The 20,675-nt window shown below is 40.6% G+C and overlaps 2 protein-coding genes across 2 annotated transcripts in view; one reads left to right on the top strand and one right to left on the bottom strand.

The window, feature by feature from the left end:
* The window catches only part of LOC108008935 (neuropeptide-like protein 31), a 202,500-nt gene extending 184,952 nt beyond the window's left edge, over window positions 1-17,548 (bottom strand). Inside the window, exon 1 of the mRNA XM_017072847.4 lies at window positions 17,545-17,548. The gene's annotated coding sequence lies outside the window, so the exon portion shown is untranslated. The remainder of the gene's footprint in view (window positions 1-17,544) is intronic.
* LOC108008731 (uncharacterized) lies at window positions 11,145-12,471 on the top strand. The gene has a single exon (XM_017072631.3). The coding sequence runs from the start codon at window positions 11,279-11,281 to the stop codon at window positions 12,341-12,343; it is 1,065 nt and encodes a 354-aa protein (XP_016928120.2). The 5' UTR covers window positions 11,145-11,278; the 3' UTR covers window positions 12,344-12,471.
* Window positions 17,549-20,675: the final 3,127 nt, after the last annotated feature.

Raw genomic sequence — 20,675 nt, forward strand, 5'->3', positions numbered from 1 at the left:
TGAAAAATGTTTGAATTATCTTGTTTGCCAGGTCATAGGTAAACCCAACTCAGCTGGAGTGGTCGGAGTGCATAGATGGATTTACAGATATTTACGTCTAATGAGTTAATTCAATTAAGGAAATGATGAAGAGAAGGCAGGTGGGGTTTGGAGACCACCGCATGCGACTTGCAATTTGACAGTTTTCAATTAGTCAAAGTGTCATTGGGTCATGAAAAGTCGGAGAGGTCAGCCTCCGGTTGGATTTCCCAACTTCCCGACCCTCCCCTCTCGCCTGTCTGCCACAGTCGTACTTAACTTACCTACTTTTCAGGCTAGTCACTTTAGCCGATAATTGCATCGAATTCGGAGTGCCCTTTGGGGGAAAATTAGGATAAAATAATGTACAATAGTTATCAATACTCTAGGCTAATAGACCAGAGGATTGAAGCAGAAGCTGTGCATTAAGAAAACTATTAATCAGTTATATTGCCTTCAGGTTTACCTTTCAGAAATTTAAAATGAATTGTATTTAGTGTGACCAGATCTGCATTTTTACTAAACAGTGTGGCCAAGTGCCGAGTACCCGCCTACACTTTCTCGTTTTCCTTATCCTGGCTGTTTCGTGCCTTCAATTAGCTCATTGACGGAAGGAAGAGTGAGTGAATTTGGGATTTTGAAAAGATGTTTGCCATGAATTTAACCCAGTGGCGCTTGTTCAGATCTGCCAATTCGGGGTGAATAATTCATGAATCCGGCTAGGCAAGCCCCAGTAAATGGAAAGAAAAAACGTCGAGGGGTATTAAAATCGACGTTGCTAATTTAATGAGTTTCCTCCTCGACTCGCCTTCTCTTTTCTCTCTCCCCAGAGGCAAAAATAAACACTCGAGCGTTAATGCACGAAATATTTAATTTATACTTACATCAACATCGGACAACCTTGGGTCCAAATGTTTTTATGGCCAGTCGGTCGACAGAAGGCGATGATGAAGTGAGATGATGAGCGAATCGGAATGTGGCCGGAAGGATGGGAATGATGGTGGCGAAAAAGGAAGACCAAACGCCAAAGGCGCCAACTTCTGACACGGCCTCAGATGAAGGCTAATAAAAATCAAATATGAGGGCATAGCCCTGGGAGGAGGGGGGTTTTGTGTTAGCCCAGGTGGAAGGACAACATCGACATCGGTTGTTCACTTGGCCAAAAGCATTTTGAGTTATAAGCTGCCGCAGTTGATGAATACGGGCTTTGCTACAGAGTAAGAAAAGATTATTGGAGTACTAACTAAAAATGTTGAAGAAAATAAGTGCACTATAAGATCGTTTTTCAAAGACGTTGAATACTTAAAAAGGTGGATTGAATTTCTTTACCGATAAGCGTTCTTAAATTGTTTTAACCCAATTCATTATTTTTTTTCCGTGATACATACACCGACCCTTTAACCTTAGGTTGCCATAACAGAGACACGAGCAAAAAATCAACAACCAAGTGGGCGGGAGGTAAAAAGAAGGCGGGGCAGGGACCTGAACCTGAAGCACGTGGCGATAAAGAAGACATTCACGGCACTTTGTTCGAACATTAAGTGGATTTAATGTAAACTTTATGTTTTCCTTAGGTTACGTGGTCGATTTCCGTTTTATTGCCTTAATTAAAAGGTCTTCCTTGCCACAATTCCCTCTTGTGGCCCCTTGCAATCAACAATATTTATGACTATTTGAAATATTTATTTGCCCTTATGCCATTTTATGGAGGTAGGGATACGTATCCCCAATATCCATCTACATCCCAGGTGAACACTCGTCTTCTCTTTCTCCCCCGACAGTCATCAAATTGGAAAATGCGCTGGGCACAAAAATTAAAATCGCATTAAATTTGATGTTGGGGAAATGGTTATGGGCTCGCTGGAAAATGTGGAGTGAGATGAATGTGCAATGCAAGACCCTAGATAAGAAAAGTGTTCAGGGATTACGCTTGGCCATCGTGACTATAAAAATTAAATGAATTCAAATTAATTTTAGATATCCGAACCTTGGTCAACCAAGTTAGTAGTGTGGATTACATAATGATGGCATCAACACCTTTGGCAAAAGAATCACACCTGTCTATGGCAACTGTGACACCTGGGTGGGTGTTTATAGTCGCGAGTCTTGTTCAGAGATCAGCCCATAAATCCAAGCCATAAATCGACCACGCAATTCGCTGAGCTCGGTTAAAGATTACGAGGCTTTCTCGAGCTGAAAAGCTTATCTCCAAATAGATAAAAAAGATAGCAAATAAAGAGCTGTCAAAGAAAAATACACACTTTCGTTTTCACAAGCGATAAGGAAGAAAGGGGCCGTTAAATCATTTCCATGAGCTTATACAACGGATTAGATTCCAGAATTCTTCATAAAAATGGGATGAATCCAAATAAAAAGAGAAGAGAGATTAGCTCGAATATCTCATATCTCAATATGGCTCATAAAACACCAGATCATGGACAGAAAATACTAATCCCAAGATTTAAGTTCAATAGATCTACAGAATCTTCAGTTCAATGGGTGCGTTTCTTACCAATTTCTAGCAATTTAGCCCTAAACTCTGGTTAAAAGCTGGTTGAAAATATATAAAAGCAGAGCGGAAAACAAAATGTTTATCTTGGGCAAGCATTTTGCTTTCCAAATCCACTTCCAGCTACGAAATTGTTGTATATTATTACTTGGGAAGCATTTTACAACTTCTCTTGACAACAACTTTGGGCTGCTTGACAACCCACTTGTGGAGCTGCCTCTTGTTGTTGCTATATATTTTATTTCTTTTTCGTTTTTGGACGATGTTGTTGTGTGGACCCCAAGCATTCGTCGTTGAGGTAAAATGCAAACATGAGGTTGTAAAAAGCGACGGAAACTAAGTTACCGAAAGCCTTTTTGGAAGCAGCAGCAGAAGCAGTTGCTCAAGTGCTGGGAAGGCCAAGTGCTGCTTGTTGGCAGGGGTTGGGCAGGTGCACTTCGAAAAATTAATAAAAATGTTAGTTAATATTTAAATGTTTTAATAATAAAATAATACAAGAGAAGAGGTCTGCGAATTTTGAAAACAGAGTTAACAGACTAGCAATTTTAGTTTAAATTGAGGTATGGTATCTTATGGCTTATTACTAACATTTTTAGTATATTTTTTCTAGTATTAAAAAACTAGTATATCTCATTTTCTTCATTTTTATAAGCATTATTCGATATTGAAACATTTCAAATTCCTAATAATACAGAAATAATATATATTACTTGTATATATCTATAAGATGTGTTAAAAATTTTTTGGTTTTTCTAAGATATGAATACTTGAAATACATTTGTTCAAGTGTATTTAAGGGCAGTCAGGTACCGCTTTAATGCAAACAATGGGGTTTTACTTCCAGCCCCAAAAAGGGAGTGAGTGAAAGAGAGGGAGCTGCCAGAGTGCCCTTTCGCTAGGAGCTCTGTCTCTTTTGCTCTCTTTGAGGAGATGGCAGAGAGATGGGGTTCCCCCTTTTTCAGACTGCGCTTAATTGCGTAGGTTGGTAGCCGGCAGAGCAGCCTCTTCAGTGGGCACTTTCTGCTTATCTTTGCCCCTGCCCCGCCCCCTGGGGGAGCCACAGACTCGCCTCAAGACCCCCTCCCCTTCCCCTACTGCTCTGCACACCTTTCATGCCCCTCTTCCCTGGGATGTGTACATTTTTACTAATTTACAACAATTTTCGTTGTACTTGAATACAAAATGCAACCGTTGCTTTTTCGACCCCCCTCTCTCCGGCCGGCGAAGTCCATGGTTAACACTCCACTGCCCCCTTAACCCACCAAGGGCCCCTCCTCCCGACATCATCCACTTGCCCTGTGCTACTTTATGGTGAAGTGCGCGAGGCATTAAGAAAAATGTATGATGATGCACCTGGAAAAGGGGTTCAGGGGCGGGGAGAACTTTGTAGTGGGTAGTAGGGGAAGTCCCGAAAAAAGCACCCAAGAAGGGAAAGAATTCGCAGACCAGATGCGAACAACAATGCGAGCTCGAAAAAATATTTAAATGAGGTTAAGTTAGCGTAACTATTCTGCTGCTAAACCCAAAAAACCCACCTGTCCAATTTACCAGGTCTCGTTGTTCAAACTTATCACCCCCTTTTTTTTGGCTTTCATCCCTCTGAACACCATATAAGATTTCCTTTAAAAATATTCGTCTACTTCTAACAATTTTATAATTTATAACTTGATGTATATTAAAAAAATTATAATTTTGAACACGTTTTATTTTAACAAGTTTTAATTTTGTAAGTTTTTTGAACATTTAGGAAACGTTACCTATTCATTACGAATCCAATATTTTTATATGATCTTCTGATTTGCAAATTCATGTGAATTTCTTTCCGTGCAGCTCGGAAAACTTTCCAAAATATTTATGCAGCTTAAGGTGAAAATATATGAAAGTGGGGTGCATCTTTATATATACTTCTGGGCGAAAAATCTCTGGGCTTGTCTGCTTTCCTTGCGAGGGTTAAACTGCGGAATTCTTGCGCTAATTGGGTCAAGTGTGCCCAAAGTCTTGACAAAAGCGACCTGTTACACCTGCTTGGAAGACAATTAAGAGAATGGGTGTGTGAGGGGCTGGAAAATGCAGGGAAGTGCAAACACAATGGAGATTACTTCCTCTAAGTTGACTGAATAGATAAACCAATTAAACATTTAACTAGCACACAGAACATCCGTTGTGGAAATAGAGGGCTATGAAAGCAGTTGTACACAAATCAATCTCATAATTTAAGATATCGAAGATAGAGTATCCATAAGAGTTATGGGTGTTTAATCAAATAATTAAAAATAAGCGCAGAGTTGGAAAGTGGTTTTCCTTCTGCGCGGAGTGGCTGAGCTTATTATTCCTGTTGGAATCATTTTGCAGAGGCACTTTAGCACTTAATGAAATTAAAATTGTTCATAACGTTGTCTTTCCAGTTTTCTCTGGGTCCCTTGTTAAATGGAAGAGCACTTCTGTTCGGGGGAAAATTGCATAACGCGAAATGAATTTCGAATGGAGCGATGACAAAAGGGAAACTTAATACCGGCTCCTTTCTGCCGTCGCCCCGGGCTTTCTATATTCAATTCAATATATGAGCTTGCCAGTGTAAATAAGCGAATGTGTGGCTGTCATTATTAATAAACAAGTATCTGTCTGTGTCGGCGATATGTATCTGAATATAAATATGTATTTACAACTGTTTGTACACCGATCCCCCTGTTTCCCATTTGGCCACCAGCTACCAAAAATAAATGCGCAAATAAATTGTCAAAGTCTCCAGCGAAATCAACAAGCGAATATCCTGCGGATATTTTGTTCGACATTTTGTCAGCTCATTCACTTTCTCCCTCTTTCTCCTTCCTGCACTAGAGCGAGAGGGGCAGAGTGTGTGGGAGTGAGATAACAAGCGTAAGCTTTGAATAATGAATTGCAATTAGCGCAATTACAACAGATTGTCACAACTATATAATGCTGGCCAGAGGATTCAGTTGTCGCAACCCGAAATAAAACAGTACACTGGGGAAAATAATTCACTTACTATCCTTAGCTTGTTTCTAATGTTTCAACAAATTGGATGGCATGTATTTAAAAATATCTGCAGAAAATGGGAAAATTTTTAAGTGGTTTCGCATGAGTAGCGTCTTTATATAGATTAATTTCCCATCCAGACAAGTCCCACATTTTTCTCAGCATTCTATTAATTTCCCTCTTTTCATCCCACGTGACACGTGTACATGTGGAAAATAATGTAATTTTATTTTTCGCCAAGCAACGCGTGGCACAAAACATGACAAATTGAATAATTTAACAAGGATTTAGAAGGGGAATGGATTGTCAGGAGCCTGAAGAGTCTACAGAGGAATACCCTCTCTTAAATTGGGTCACACACTGAGGGCCCTGAGAATTCCTCCCCCACCTTTAACCGAAAAACCGCCAGTCCCAATCCCAATTCTCTACCCACTTTTCACCCACTCTCATTGTTTATGCGCGTGTCGAATTTTGGGGTTTTGTCGCCAGGGACCACTGGAAACATAAATATTTATCCAGCGATAAAAGAATTTTGGGAATTTTTCCTTGTTCCTCGTAATAATGTTGTTGTTGCTGACGATGGGGCAAATAAGTAGCACAATTTGACTTGGTTAACCCAAAAAGCCGGCTAAATGTTCGTGGTATGTGGTGGTAGAATCCGCAAATGTCAGGGGATACACAAAAGCAGTTCCTCGATGAAGGAAGTGGATTAGCCGAAACTATCCACTGGAGGTATATAGTCCACTTAAATTAATGAGGGCTGCATGTAGTTTCCAAAATAAAGGATTTAAGTGGCATTTAATTTTATTATATCATTATCATTATATCATTTCATATATCATATCATTTTAATATACCTTTTTTTCCTCTTCAACTGGACAACCTTCTTAGAATATTTAACATGCCCTTTATATTCGATTATTTCTCAGTGAAATTTAGACACTTATTTGTCCTGTGGCATTTACTTCATAACAATGAAAATTACCTCGCCGATGACGACAGAGATAATGGTTATGTGGTTGAGGATCTGGCTGAGGATGGTGGTTCCGCGGGTTGGGATGGGCACCATCACCTCTTTCCAGTTGTTTGCAGGTGAGCAAATGGGCAATCTTTTCCCTCTGAGTCCCTCTATATCTTTTCCTTTCGAGCTGTTTGCCAGTCAACAGGGCTTTACACTGCCGTCCCCCGACTGCCACGCCCCCTTTTGCGCCCCTGTTGACTGTGTCAATATTGACGCAAACCGTATCTCTTTATGACATATTTTTTGGCTACTGTCAGCTCAGCGCCCTGGCATTTCTGGGCTCTGTTGACATCCTCTCGTGGTCTCTGCATTTGGGTTTTATTCCCCGGCTCTTTGAGTTGATATATATATTAGCGTACTTTCGTATGATTGTACGACTTATTTTCTGGGGCCAGCACACAAAAGAAATAACCCAAAATCCCCCGTAGTCTGAACTTTGTTTTTTGGCTCTGCTTTGATGTCTCTCTGTAGAATTTCTGGGTTACTGGGTAATGCAGTTGGGTTTTGTCCGGGAGGTGAGTTATGAGCCCAGAAGATGTTAGCGACGTGGGAGAATCCCATAGATAAATGGAGACCAGGGGCCCAAATCGATCGCATTGGCATTATAGACTCGTAGCTGCAGACCGCCCACAAATCTGGTTAGAAATGCAGTATAAAGGGGTATATTGACTTCATATAACTTTAAATACACAATATGAACTCTATCTTGAGTTTAGGAAAAACCAAATACAATTTAATAGATCTATCGATCCCTCTGAATGAAAAAACTTCTTTATAAATTTGTATTTTTATTAGTTGGGTTGTTCTAGCTCTACAAGTAGTATTAAATGTACATTGTTACAGAGACAAAATCATTGTATCACGAAGGCTACCAAATTTTTTTTTTGGAAAATAGAGCATCCAATTTTCGTTATTTTCTTCTTTAACTTGGGATTTCCCGTATCTGTTTTGGGTGGCAGCCGATGACTGGCACGCAAACTGAATCGGAAAAGCGCACCGATCTGGGGTCATAAATTAATCGAATCGCCCAGTTTTCAAACGGATCGCCTAGGACAGCGATCTGTGGGTTGGGGGATCTGTTTTGATGGGGTGCAAAGTCCGCAGACAGTTCTTGGAAGACGGCGACAGTTCCATCACAGCGGACCCACATATCAGGCCGGGCGACAAGTGAAGTGTCAGCCATTGACAGGTTGTCGCCCCCCGAAGAAAACCTCTATAAACTCCAATTTAAGTGGCCATAAGGCAGGCAGATCACGTGAATGGTCTCTTAGGTGTCGCCCTGACACATTAGAAGAGTTGGAGGATTTTAAATGACTCACTGCACAAAGGATCCTAAGTACGTGAAGGTATTCGATTACCAATTGATTGAGGAAAGGGAAAAGGAAAAGACCTGACCTCAACCTGATCGACAGGCGGATTGGATTCGCTGTTTCCGCAGTGGCGATCGATTTGCCAAACAAATTGCACCAGCTATAGGTATACCTACCCAGCTAAATGTGCGAATCGGGCAGAGAGTAACCCACCGCAGAGTGACAGCTTGGAAACCCTAGAAGTGTACACGGAATTCATGGGCAATTCCTCACGATCTCTTCAGTTGGAGGTCTCGTATCGCATTTCAATGACGCGACCACATTCCGCGCACTTTGCAAGGTTTCAAAGCGTATAGATTTCTATTCCTGCACAGAGAGAAAAAAGTTTCCAAGTTAACAAATATAAGAACTATCTACAGGGTGGAGATTGATAAGACCCTTAGTTTGTTAGAGCTTATTATCACCCTAGGTTCTTAAAGACTGTTTGCATATGTACTACAATACTCATAAATATTTTTCAAATCGAATAAGGTTACACCTTTAAATTCCTACTTCAAAAGTGATTACATAGACATCGTATACCACTTCTTATATCTGTTGGAATGTGTTGCTAAATAAAATTAAAGAAAATAATTTGATATCAAGATATAATATCTTAAATCAAACCATTTGTTTTTTATACAGCCCACTTAAATGTCCCTTTGATTCAAGTTTGTTATCTGTCAGGAAAAGTTAACACTAAGTAGTCTGGAAAGACAGGTTCCTTTCCTTAAAGTGATGTTAATTTTAGGTATAAGACAGGAAAGTCTTGTCATAGCATTGATAAATGCAAAACATTTATTTTCTGAGTGTTTTCCACTCAATTCTCCACTTAATGCGATCCATCTGGACTTGGCATTGTTCCAGTGGCACGCTCTTAGTTTTGATTTCTGCTGCTATTTTTTTGTTTTCCTCTGTGGTCAAGCTGCCTAAACGGGCGCCCTGTGTGAAATTCAATACGATTTTCGGGCTAAAACTCAATTAATTTGGAGTAGGGACCGCGCTTTGACATAATTGAGGCAGCGGGGGCGGAAACATTTCCGCTTTGGTGCCGACAAAGCTGCAGCCACGTTCCAATCTTGTCAATAAATCTCAATATCAAAATATGCTAAATGACCACCCGCATGAGGAATATGTGCCCATAGTTGCAGCATGGGTAAACAGCATAGAGAAAAATGCAAATAACTGCACGAACTATCTGTGAGATACGCGCATAAATTTACAAACTATGGTATGGATAAAATGGGAACCGATAGGATGGTATAGCGTATAAGTAGTGCGCTATAATGCGGGGTGGGGGGTTCCAGCGCGTTCGAGTTCCAGTTTCAGTTTGAGTTCGGGTTCGGTCTTTTTCATTAAATGCCGCTCTGAGGCGAACAATGAACCGTGTTGACAGGTCTCCGTTCCGAAGTCTTTGTGTATGATTGATTTAACCTGAATGGACTGACAGGTACGACGACAGGCGAACCGAACCGAAAGATATGGAAATCCACGAGAGATACTTGCGCTTATGCTAACGATACATATATGGGGGTATATTTTATGTCAATCGTCGAATGCGGAATATAGCTGGAGGATAAAAATGCATATTCAGGAATCCAGAGCTCTGTGACAGTACGCGCAAGTAATGCAACCAATCAATCATGGATTGAATTGTACAACTTCTAATGGGCCCACAAAGAACAAGCTGTTTTCGAACTCATTACAGATGGCTGTATAATTATCCACGAGTCTGCGGTTGACTGACCACCTCAGAAATGCAGAAACGCAGGGGAAAAACGAATGCTGGAATTCGTTTTCAGACCCAAGACAACCGCATCGAAATTGATTGACAGCTGAATGATTTAATGAGCAGCAAGATAAACGACGGTGGAGTCGGAAAACCGCAGCGAAATGAATTACTTATTTTCGTTTGAATTTGAATTTCCCCCATTGTATCTTTCCTTCTTTATCTTTTGTTGCTGCTGCAGTTGCAATGCGGCGGTCCATGAAAGATACTTATCTCACTCATTCCCCATCCCTCGCTCTCTTTCTTCCGCTGTACAGCCATCTCTTTCCACCTTGGGAAGTCTTTCTTGCCGTGTCATACGACGATTGACGATGACGAAGCCCGATGACGATGACGACCACGCATATTGTGTCAACTTTGGAGGAGTATCTTGGTCCCCCTCCACCAAAACTTGGGATATCGAATTGATAAACTGAAAACGTTAGAATAGCTGGGGGTTTCGGGGGCTTGAGGTGGGTTATTTGGTATGCATTCAAGTCTGCTGGGTTACATTTTTCTATGCGAAAGGCATACAAGAAGCCATTGACCAGCTATAAAATGTTCGTTTTAAATGTCCGATTAAATGAACAGGTAAACCTAAGTAAATGTCAATTGATTGGATTACCAGTTTAGCTATAAAAAAGTAGTTAACAGAGTGCTCTTTAATATCAACCTAAATAGTATTGTATATTTTTGTAATATTTCCTTTATAAGTAATATAATATTTACTATTTATCTTACAATATCACAGCATACTACCAACATTTTATCTTGGCTGTTCCACAGCGACCTCATGTGATTTAACTACTGTTTAATTTTCCATTAAACAAGTTTACACATAATTAAATTCGCCGCGCCATTTAAATACGCATCTTCCAGCAGAGCTTAACAATTGCATTGAAAGCTTTTCATTTCTCTTCCATTTTCATTGTTAATTTTTATGTCATTTGCGTGAGACCTCAGAGTTTCCCCATCCTCTCCCCAGTCTTAACCCATCGAAATCCCTGACCAAGGGCCACTTGTCGCTGGAGGAAAAGCGAAGAGAAGAAGCCCACACGACCCTCACACACTCACGCACGTCGGAATATAATTTATGTATCGGCGGAATAATGCTTTACGATCTTGGCATGTCATTTGGGCTCGGGCGCTACCTGGGATCCAAACTTTGTGTGGGAAGGCTCGAATGGAAAGAGATTTCAGGCTGCACCGAATCTGAATTTATTTGGGAAACGTATTTAAATAGCCATTACTCACAGTATTAAATGGAAGTTTTATATAATAGTAGTAATATTTTATTATAACCAGCCATAACCTGTTAATAAATTCGATTTATATAAGGTTCTATATGAAATTTGAAATACTTTTTTTGATTTTCTAAAAAAAAGGTTTATATTAAGAAGGTGCAATTGAAAATTGCAAGTCGTTTATGTGGTTATTTGGATCTCAATTTCCGCATTTTTAATTTAGTTTGCTTTCGAATGTCATTGCTGTCAGTTGTTTGTGTCTGAATTGCTCAAAATTAGGAGTGACACAACAAACACAACTATTTCTCTCCAGGGCACAGACGACGACGAACTCGGGACAAAAATGCAAAGTGCCTCTTTCTAGGAGTCGCGATGCTATTAAAAATTCTACGTAAATATGGCACACTGAACAACTTGTTTGGCAACCACCATCCATCACATGCCACCCATCCCCATTCCCATCCCCGAAATCCGTGCGGAACCCGACGGAAATCGGGATGTGGGGACTTTCCAGGGGATCCTCAGCCGTTCCGCCGCGAACTTCACGACTGGGATCGCCAGAGTGCGGCGCACGATCAGCGGAGAAAGACCATCCCGAAGCTGGTCTATCTGCACAATCCCTGGAAGTACCTGGTGACCAAGTTCAATCTGTGGAAGCTCAAGTGGCTCTGGGATCGGGACTTCAGCGAACCGGACTTTTTGGAGGGCGCCAAGCAGGCGGCAATTGTGATGACGGACATTATCCGGCAGCAGAGTGCCGAGAGGATCAGCGAGTACACCACGCCGGTGGGATTCCAGCAGATCACCCGGGACATGTTGCTCTCGAGGAACGATACCCGCCTCCAGTTGGTCAGATTCGAGAGGGAACACCTGCGCCGAGCGATTCCCATGAAGGTGGCCACGCGCCAGAATTTCGGGAGGAAGTACGCCTTTATAGACATGCTCTTTGTGGGTCTGCGGAACACCAAGGACTTCGACACGGCCACCGAGGTGGTGGAGGTCAGCGAGATCATTCGCCGGATGGACAACGAACTCAAGACCCCGCCGGAGGTAGTGGCAGTACCCCATCGCATAGTCTTCGCCGAAATCTTCATTCGATTTCGCAGGGATTACACAGCTGATGCGAGAAGAGCCCACAATTCTCCAACCCACAATTTTCCCTTCAACTCGCGGTTCAATGCTCCACCAACTCCCCCGCCAGTGGCCAGCGAAAAGCCCCTCCAAACACCCTTCATACAATCCGCAATAGATCCCATGAGGTCCTCCCAGAACCCGAGTACAGCCACAGCGGCTCTTCCGGTAACGGGAAGAATCGTGCCCCGCATGGATGATGTGGGCTGGTCGGTGTCCTTCTACAAGATCCTGACCTTCGACGTCCTCAACTACGATCCGCAGAACCGAAGACACCAGCACCATCAGTCCCACGACAAGCCTTAGTGTTATAGTGTAATCAGTGATTAGTATTCCTCTGGAAATTCGACCTTTTAGTGCAGTGGATATAGTAATGACCGAACAGTTTTATAACGCAAATTTAACAGCTAACAATAAATATATGCATCTTATAAGTTTTCTTGATTTACTGAATTTATTTTAAGTATTACTCAATCGCTGAGAGGCAAACCAAACATTTCTATACCATCTATATAATATTAACATAAATACTGTATTTATTTTAAATAGTTTTAAAAGAAGATACAAGAATTATTCAATCAATTCCCATACCGTTTATAATCAAATTCATCGAATGACTTGTTCCCATAACGAATGCCCCCATTTAAATCCATTTTCGCGTGAATCTCTCAAAACTCACTGAAAACCCACAAGTTCACACCTTTTTTCCTTCGGGCCACACACAAAAATATGTGTACAAAACGATGTTGTAATGAGGCACATTACACGATTTGATCTTGTCAGCTGATGTTGTGATGTTATTTTTGTGGTTATTGTTGTTTCGGCTCTAATTGGTTTTCCAACATGAGCTTTTGGGCTCGGAGTTTTTTAGCTCCGGAGGGCTTGGCCTTGGCGTGACCCAATCAATTTGAATATTCCAAATGATTGAAGGAAATAACATAAATAAATTGACAAATGTATGTACAACAAGCTCATGTCATTTGACGTTTTTACATCGTGCCTAACACATTTTTGCATAATTCGAACATGGTAAATGGTTTTTGGAGTCTAAATCGAAATTCAATTAAAAGGGTATGGGGCTTAGGAATGGATTGACAAATGATGCTGGTTAGTTTTGGGGGAAAGTTAAATGCGGAACAACGAAATTCCATATCGATGATGGGCATAACATGGCATTTACTAGTTTATGAATCTTTAAATAGTTTAAAACACTTTTGTAATTCTTTTAGACATGAATTTATGATTTAAAGACCGCGAAATATTTTTTGTATAATCGTATGAAAATAGAACTACCATTAATCGTTGTACCTAAAATCTGTAATAAAGGTGTTTAGAAGTCTGTGATAATTTTTGAATGGCAGAATGTTGACCAGTACTTGCTGATTAAAATCGTTCAATTAAGTTCAACTTAATTTAGAAAAGTCCTCAATCAATATGTGGTTTTGACTGCAGTTTTAAGGAATGATCTGATCAAAGTGATGCTGCTCACCTTTCATCTCTCCCAATGCCAATTAGTTACCCACGGGAAAAGCTATTTGCTCGGGTTAAATAAGACCCAGGACCCGGGAAGCGAGTCCCAAGTCCCAGGTCCCCAGCCCAATAATCCCGACAGCCTGCAGTGGCCAAGGAGCGTGAAACAGGACGAATGCGAGTAACAGGGCCGTCAAAAGGGAAAGAAATAATTTAAATAGGAAAACACAAACAGCTGTTGCAGTTCTGAGCCAAAGATGGAAATGTGCCACTCCAATCCCCCAGGAGGAGGACATAAATATATACAGGGAGCCACTGAGGCAGTAACACTGTACAAGCAAAAGGGATAATCTCATTATAATGAAACGCAAGTTATGCACGCGCAGCCGGCTGCCGCTAGATGGCGCCAGTCAGGGCGTCACTCAAGTGTCGCCTGCGTTCTCGGCTTAGGCGTCAAAAAAGATTTAAAAAACGCAGAAAAAAGAAAGCCAAAATACAGGAAAAGAAAAACAAACTGATGAGAAAGGAAACCGAAGACACAGCTGGTTGTCTGAGTCCCGACTCCACGACTCGGCTTACACAGCTCGAATTGGCCTGGCTTGAGCTGACATGCAAAAGCGGCCTTCGGAAAAAATGAAAAGCTAAAAAAGAAAAGAAAAGAACAGGGAAAATTATAAAAATTTATGTGCTCCCGTCCTTTCTGGCCATTCAATCTCTGCGGCAGCCAGCTTCTGTCAGCCTGTCCGCCGGATTTGTTGTCTATTCCAAGGATGTCAGCCTGGCAAATGCCTCCAGTCCGGTCATAAATAACAAATGGGATGGAACCCTCTTCTTGAGGAAGTCGAAGTTGGAATGCTCTACCCTGAATCTAGACATTCTTATCAGCCAAATAACAGGCAATATTTGTTTCTTTTCAAAAACATCACATACTTTTAGACACTTTTGTTAAACACTTGGAAAACCGAAAAACAGATTTTTTAATTTCTGTTCTTTTTCTTGATTGACTTCAAAGGTTTCGAAGGAAAAATAGGATTATTAATTAATTAACGGTATTAGGGAGTTCAAATAATATTTAAAAAATATCAAATACCAATAGCTTTTTTTTACCAAGGCAACTTAAAATTCGGTAATTTGTAAAACAATCCCAAAAAAGTGGAAAAAATTAATTACACAATTTGAAAGCAGAGAAGATTCGCAGAAAGTCAGTAAACCGTATTAATTTCAAACTCATTTGCAAATATTTACCGAGCCCAACAAATCGCAGACGTCCTAAACCAAAAACCCTTTCGGCGGAACCCAAAACCGGATCGGGATCCCCAGATCCGCCAGAGAAGAGATAAGTGTAACAGGTGTACTCAGAACCCAACCCGCGCGATGGGCTCAAAACTTTCCATCGTTTTTCCTGGCCCTTTTCCTTTTTTCTTTTAATTTTCCAAAGATTAATTACAAGTCTGGCGTAATGAGAGGATTTCCGGTGCAGGATTTGCTACGTCCTCCTGTTTTTTCCACCAGCTAACTCCCCAAAGTTCGGGCTCCAACAGAAGCTCATATTTCTTGTGTTTAATAAAAATTGAATGAAATTTATGAAATATTCGCGCGATGTGCATAGAAATGCGTTCTTTTAGAGGGGGCAGTGGGCAGTGGGGGAACCCACCCACCTGCAGTCTGAATCCCAGCCCCGACTCGTTGATCTTCATTAGCGGAGCCGCCGGTAAATGTCTTTATAGACATTCCCGGAGTCGCCGTGCCAAAGCTTTAAATTTATGGCAACGCATTTGCGGCGCGCGCTCTCTTGCGGCCATAATATGAAGAAAATAAAAAAAGCGCAAGAAAGTCTGGCTAATAAAGCGTCGGCGTTGGGCTTCCTCTATAGGACCCATAACACCCCCCTAAAACATCACCCCCTCTCAGCCAAGCTCTCCTTTATTAGTTCATTGCTTGGCCGAGGCCCCCGAACCACTCCCCTGCCCATATCCATTTACACTTGAATATTTATCGCCGCTCTTGGCCAAGTTAAAAAGAGAGGTGCGAGACCTCCCTGGGCGCAAGACCCAGACCAGACCCAATATAGAGTTGTCACATAATTCTCGACGCTAACAAGCTAAATGCGCTATTTAGCACAACATTTGTAGAATGCCGCCAGATCGGACGGAATGGAATGGAGTGGTCACCTCGGGTCCATTGCATAACAGCTCAGGATGGGTGGGCGGTGTGGAATTCGCTGCCGTTTCCAAGATTACAGGGCTTCTATAACGGACGAAGAGATAGGCACTCCAAGCTTTAAGACTGGTGTTTAATAGATATTTATGCAAATTGAGTTGGATTAATATTTTCGAACTAATACTTCTTAAGATTCCAGCAGTGGCATACCTATGTAAGTGGACATTTTAATACAATATTGTATAATGGTAAATATATTGGAAACCGAATTTATTTTAGTTTTCCCAATTTTAATTCATATCGGAGTCACACAGGGTAATAAACTTATTTTAATATCATTGTATCACACAATAATAATAGAATTTAAAAAAGGTGTTTGACTGCATTAGCTTTTTTTAATAGAAATGTAACTCTAATTATTAGATAATTCAATTTTTTAAGTTCCCCATTTTGAATAAAGCTGAAATTATGGTAAAAAGCTTGTTAAAATTATTAAATAATACTACTAAGCTACATTTAAAAGTTTTTTAATAAACTTCTTATTTTTTTTGAGCTATTATATACGATGGAAACCCCTTAATCACATTTATTTTGTTCAGATTGGAAACGCCAGCTGCACTTCCAATAAGAATTAAATTGAGACAGCTGGTCTACTAGGAAATATAATCCAAAGACAAGGACAGCTATTTGATCTGTTTGCAGCAATCTTCTGTCTCATTAGTATGAGCAGGCAAGCAGTTCATTTTTCGCGCCCTTTAAAATTCCACGGAAACGTAAAATTCCTGGAAGAACACAAAAATAAACAATAATAAATGGTGCCCTTTTAGCATGACAATCGCGTTGAATGCCCTCGGCACTGATTTAAACGAACTCAAACCGCACATGTTTTAAAGTTTAAAGAACTGGGCCAGAGAGTTCGATTTCCTTGTTAAATTGCCACTTGGCGCCAAATATTTATTACTCAGGCCGACTGGTTCGCTGTCAGCGTTTAAGAGAATCTGCATAAATCGAAAATATTTCAGCAAAAGTTGTGTCTTTAATTTAAAACACATTTCGCATGCCCCTTGGGGAGCGGGCTTAAAGCACTGGGAGAAAAGTATGATCTAATACATGTATTAAACTATGTACCTTATAAATGTTTTATATATTTTTCAAATGGTATCATACCCACCTAATATAATATTACATTGTAAATATTTCTAATTAAAATATGTGTAGCTAAAAATTTAAAATGATATACATATTGTTTATATTTGATATACATATGTATATTCAACTACTCTATTCTAAATACTATTTTTTCTTTAAATAATATGGATGTAATATTTTAAAATATTTCTCGCTGTGCTTTGGATGCCATAAGGGGAAACATTAAAAATAACGAAAAGCTAAACTGAAACATAAATAAATCTGAAATTTTAAGCACTCAAAATCCGGCAAAAACACACACACACACACACACACATCCCAGCTGCAAGCACACACACATGCACAAAGCTGTTTGCGACTTGAAAACTTTTGTTTTTGAAAGTTCTTTTGGCGACGTTGCTTTCCCTTTCCCTTCCGTTCGCCTGTTAAACATGAAATTTCTTTTGGTTTTCGCAACGTTCGATTGTTGCGGTGAGAAAGGGGCGGAGGGTTTGGGGGGTTCGGAGGGTTCCGCAGGGGGCGTGGCAGGAGGAGTCTGGGGCAGCAGCAGCTGCAATAACAACAACGAACAGGGAAAACAGCGGCGACAAGGACAAAAGCCAACAATGGATTATTAGTGGCACTTAAGCAAACACGCGGGCAAAAGGGGCAGGATGACCAGGGGGGCGTGGCAGGGGCAGGAGGAGGGGGTCAGGGGTCATGTGCCACAAGGACACGAGTGTGTGTGCCATGTGTGTGTGAGCGGTCGCTGCGGTTGTTGTTGCCTCTACTGATTTATCGCCGAGATGTGGGCGTTTTTAATTAATTTCACTGCAACACCGCTCAGCACAGATTTCCAGCTCATAAAGAGCGCGTTTTTGCACAATATTTATATTTAAACGGGGGAGAACGGAGCACAGAAATGTGGTATTTAGTTAAGACCCTGAAGAGGTGGTTGCAACTCCTCCAGAAGTTCCTCAAGTATCCCCTCAAGTGCTGCACACCAGCATTGTGGTTGTTTTGCTCAAGTGTGAATGAAATTTATTCACGAAGCCAAATGGTTTTGCGGCCCTGAATGGCAATACAAACACAAGGAATCGTCAGAGAAATGATTCAAAAATTAAAAAAAAATAACATGAAAATGTTATATATCAAAAATGAATTAATCAACATATTTTTCTACATTAATTGGCTCTTTAACAATTTCTTAAAACTGATTTATTGAATTATTTTTCTGTTCTCAACTTTATAATATTTTTTGTTTTATAAAAACATTCTAGATACAGAAATGCGTAAAATTCCTCACAGAATTGCACTCAAAAGCAAACACACTCATCCGAAGACTCTGAAATAATTACATTTTCTGGAGCTAATTTGGTGTTTCCTTTTCTGCTCGGGCAAACTTTTCGTCTTAGCTTTTAATTCTAATTTTGACGCGAGCTTTTCGCTAATTTACTTTCAACTTGAATTTCTAGGGAATTTAGCAGAGGATGAGTGTGGGGGAGGGGGTGTCCTCTTCTTAAGTTTAACTTCCAACCGAAGGAGACTCCAACTTTCCGAGAGTTGCCAAGATTATCTCGACGAGAGTGTCACTTTGCTGATGTTTTTTGCACTCGGAGCTCTTGGCCAAATAGGGATTTCCTTAGACAAAAGCATGCTTAAATTCCTGCAGCACTTACCAGGAACTTTAAAGGGAAAGATGGCTAGGACTCCTTGGGCACAATAAATTCATTAGTCGGGTCCAGTTGAATATGAAAATTGCGCGGAAGGAACTAATTAGGCTGGGAATACTGTTGCACTATTAAATTTCACTTTGTTGCATGCATAAAGTTCATTATGCGCCTGCAAACTCAGATTGAACCCGTTTTCCCACTTAATGAGAATTCTGCGGCAGAAGAAGAGTCCGCTTGCAGAAATCTCCCAGGGCTGCTTTAATGAATCGATAAATTCCTTGAAACTTTGGTATTTTATTCGGTGACAGCGCGCCGGAATTTAACCTATTTGAATCTGGTTTAGTTGAAGCTAACAAAGCAAAATGTTTGTATAAATTAAAAAATTGGGTAGGAGAACGGCAAATAGTAAATAAACGGACGGCAACGAAATGGAAACCAATTAAAAGCAAACAGCCAGTTTGTTATGTTGCCCGATGTCGTGTATGTAAATATTTTCGCATCCCGGCGATGTGCGAAAAGTGATTTAAAAGTTTAATTCATGGTCAACAAGGGGGGCAATGAAACGGTTTGTATTTTAATGGAATGCGCAATGAAACAATTAAAAAGGAAATAAAGGCTGAAACGTTTTTAAAATAATGGGTGTGCCACGGAAATTACGAGTGTTTTTAAGCCATTTGTAAAGGTGTCTAAAAGTATGCAGCGATAATTAATTCATCGGATTTGCACACTCAAATATGTACTATAGTTTCTTATTACTAACATCCTTGAACTTTCTGTAAGAGATCTAAGTTTTGGGTTTACTACTTACAGAAAATAATTGAGTTTTAATACCTCCTATAAAGGTGTCGAAAAGTATGCAGTAAAAACTTGTTCATGGCATTTCCTGATTAAAATATAGCATGCTTTTAGGCTAATGTAAAAGTGATTTTAATACTCATAGTTTTGTTCACCCTCGAATTCTTTTTTATTTCGTTTTGGACTATTATAAACCAAGTGGTCTTAATTCTTGTCATCTAAATTTTGAGTTTACTACACTCCGCATGCTAATTAACCGGCATAAATAAGGCAATATCTGCGAGTTTTCAGCTGTCGCGTGAATAGAATGGGTGCCAGAAAGAGCCGGTTAATTGATTTACGACCTTCAATAAAATCGTAGAAGGCAACTTATCATTACCACCGCCCCGTTTCGATGGCGGCTAAGCTAAAACAAACTAATTTCAGGCTAGAACCCGGGCCAAGGCAATAAAGTAAGTTAACGATCCAGCGAAAAAAGGGAGAGAAAACTGGAAGCATCCGTGACATTGAAGGGCTCCAGCCGAGGAGTTCTTCAATTAGTGTAAACACAAACGATGACACTCTCCACGGACCAAAGACCGAAGACCAAAGACCAGGGCCAATTTCCAGTGCCAATCCAGGGTCGCTCCTCTCCAGATCCCCAGTTCTCCAGACACTTTAATATTTAACGCCCCTGGGAGCCGGCAGACAACGGAGCTGGCGACAATGAGCCAAACAACACAACGCCAACGAGTATTCCACGAATATGTTCGTGATCATAAAATTATAATTTATGAACAAAAAGCAGCGGGCCAGTGGCGGAGGAGTGGTTCGGGAGGGGGTTCTGGATGGGGACGGGGACGGGGACCACTGCAAGCTTATCTCATCTCGGGCATCTCTAAGTGCGCACATATGGAGGATGGAGATGCAGATGCCGATGCCGATGCCGATGCCAAGATGCAGATGCAACAACCGACCCAACAACCGACAACGATGACAACGTTTGGAGCGATTTTGGAGCGCGGCTCGCGTCAATTTTCTGGAGTGAGAACAAAAGGAAAGGAGGGACCTCTGGACCCTAGCACTGAGAAAAAAACCTACACAAATATTATGGATGTGTATCTATTGGATACTATCAAAGTTGTAATGAGCCCATAAGGTGTTTTCCTTACGTAAGAGAAAACAAATTATAGTACCCAAAACAAGATAAAAAAAAACTGTTGGTGACTTATTATTTAAATCAAAGAATTGTTGAGCTATAATAATTTAACTGTTAATCTATAAGTTTGGTACCTCTATTTAGGAACGTATTTTGACATCTCTTGATGTGGTATCCCTATTTGATAAGTATAAGTTAATGAACCCATACAACATACTACTGAAAATCTTAACCTTTTCAAAAGGAGAAGTATTTTATATTACTTTTCATTTTT

Source organism: Drosophila suzukii, chromosome 2R (genome assembly GCF_043229965.1).
Source record: "Drosophila suzukii chromosome 2R, CBGP_Dsuzu_IsoJpt1.0, whole genome shotgun sequence".
NCBI lineage: Eukaryota > Metazoa > Arthropoda > Insecta > Diptera > Drosophilidae > Drosophila > Drosophila suzukii.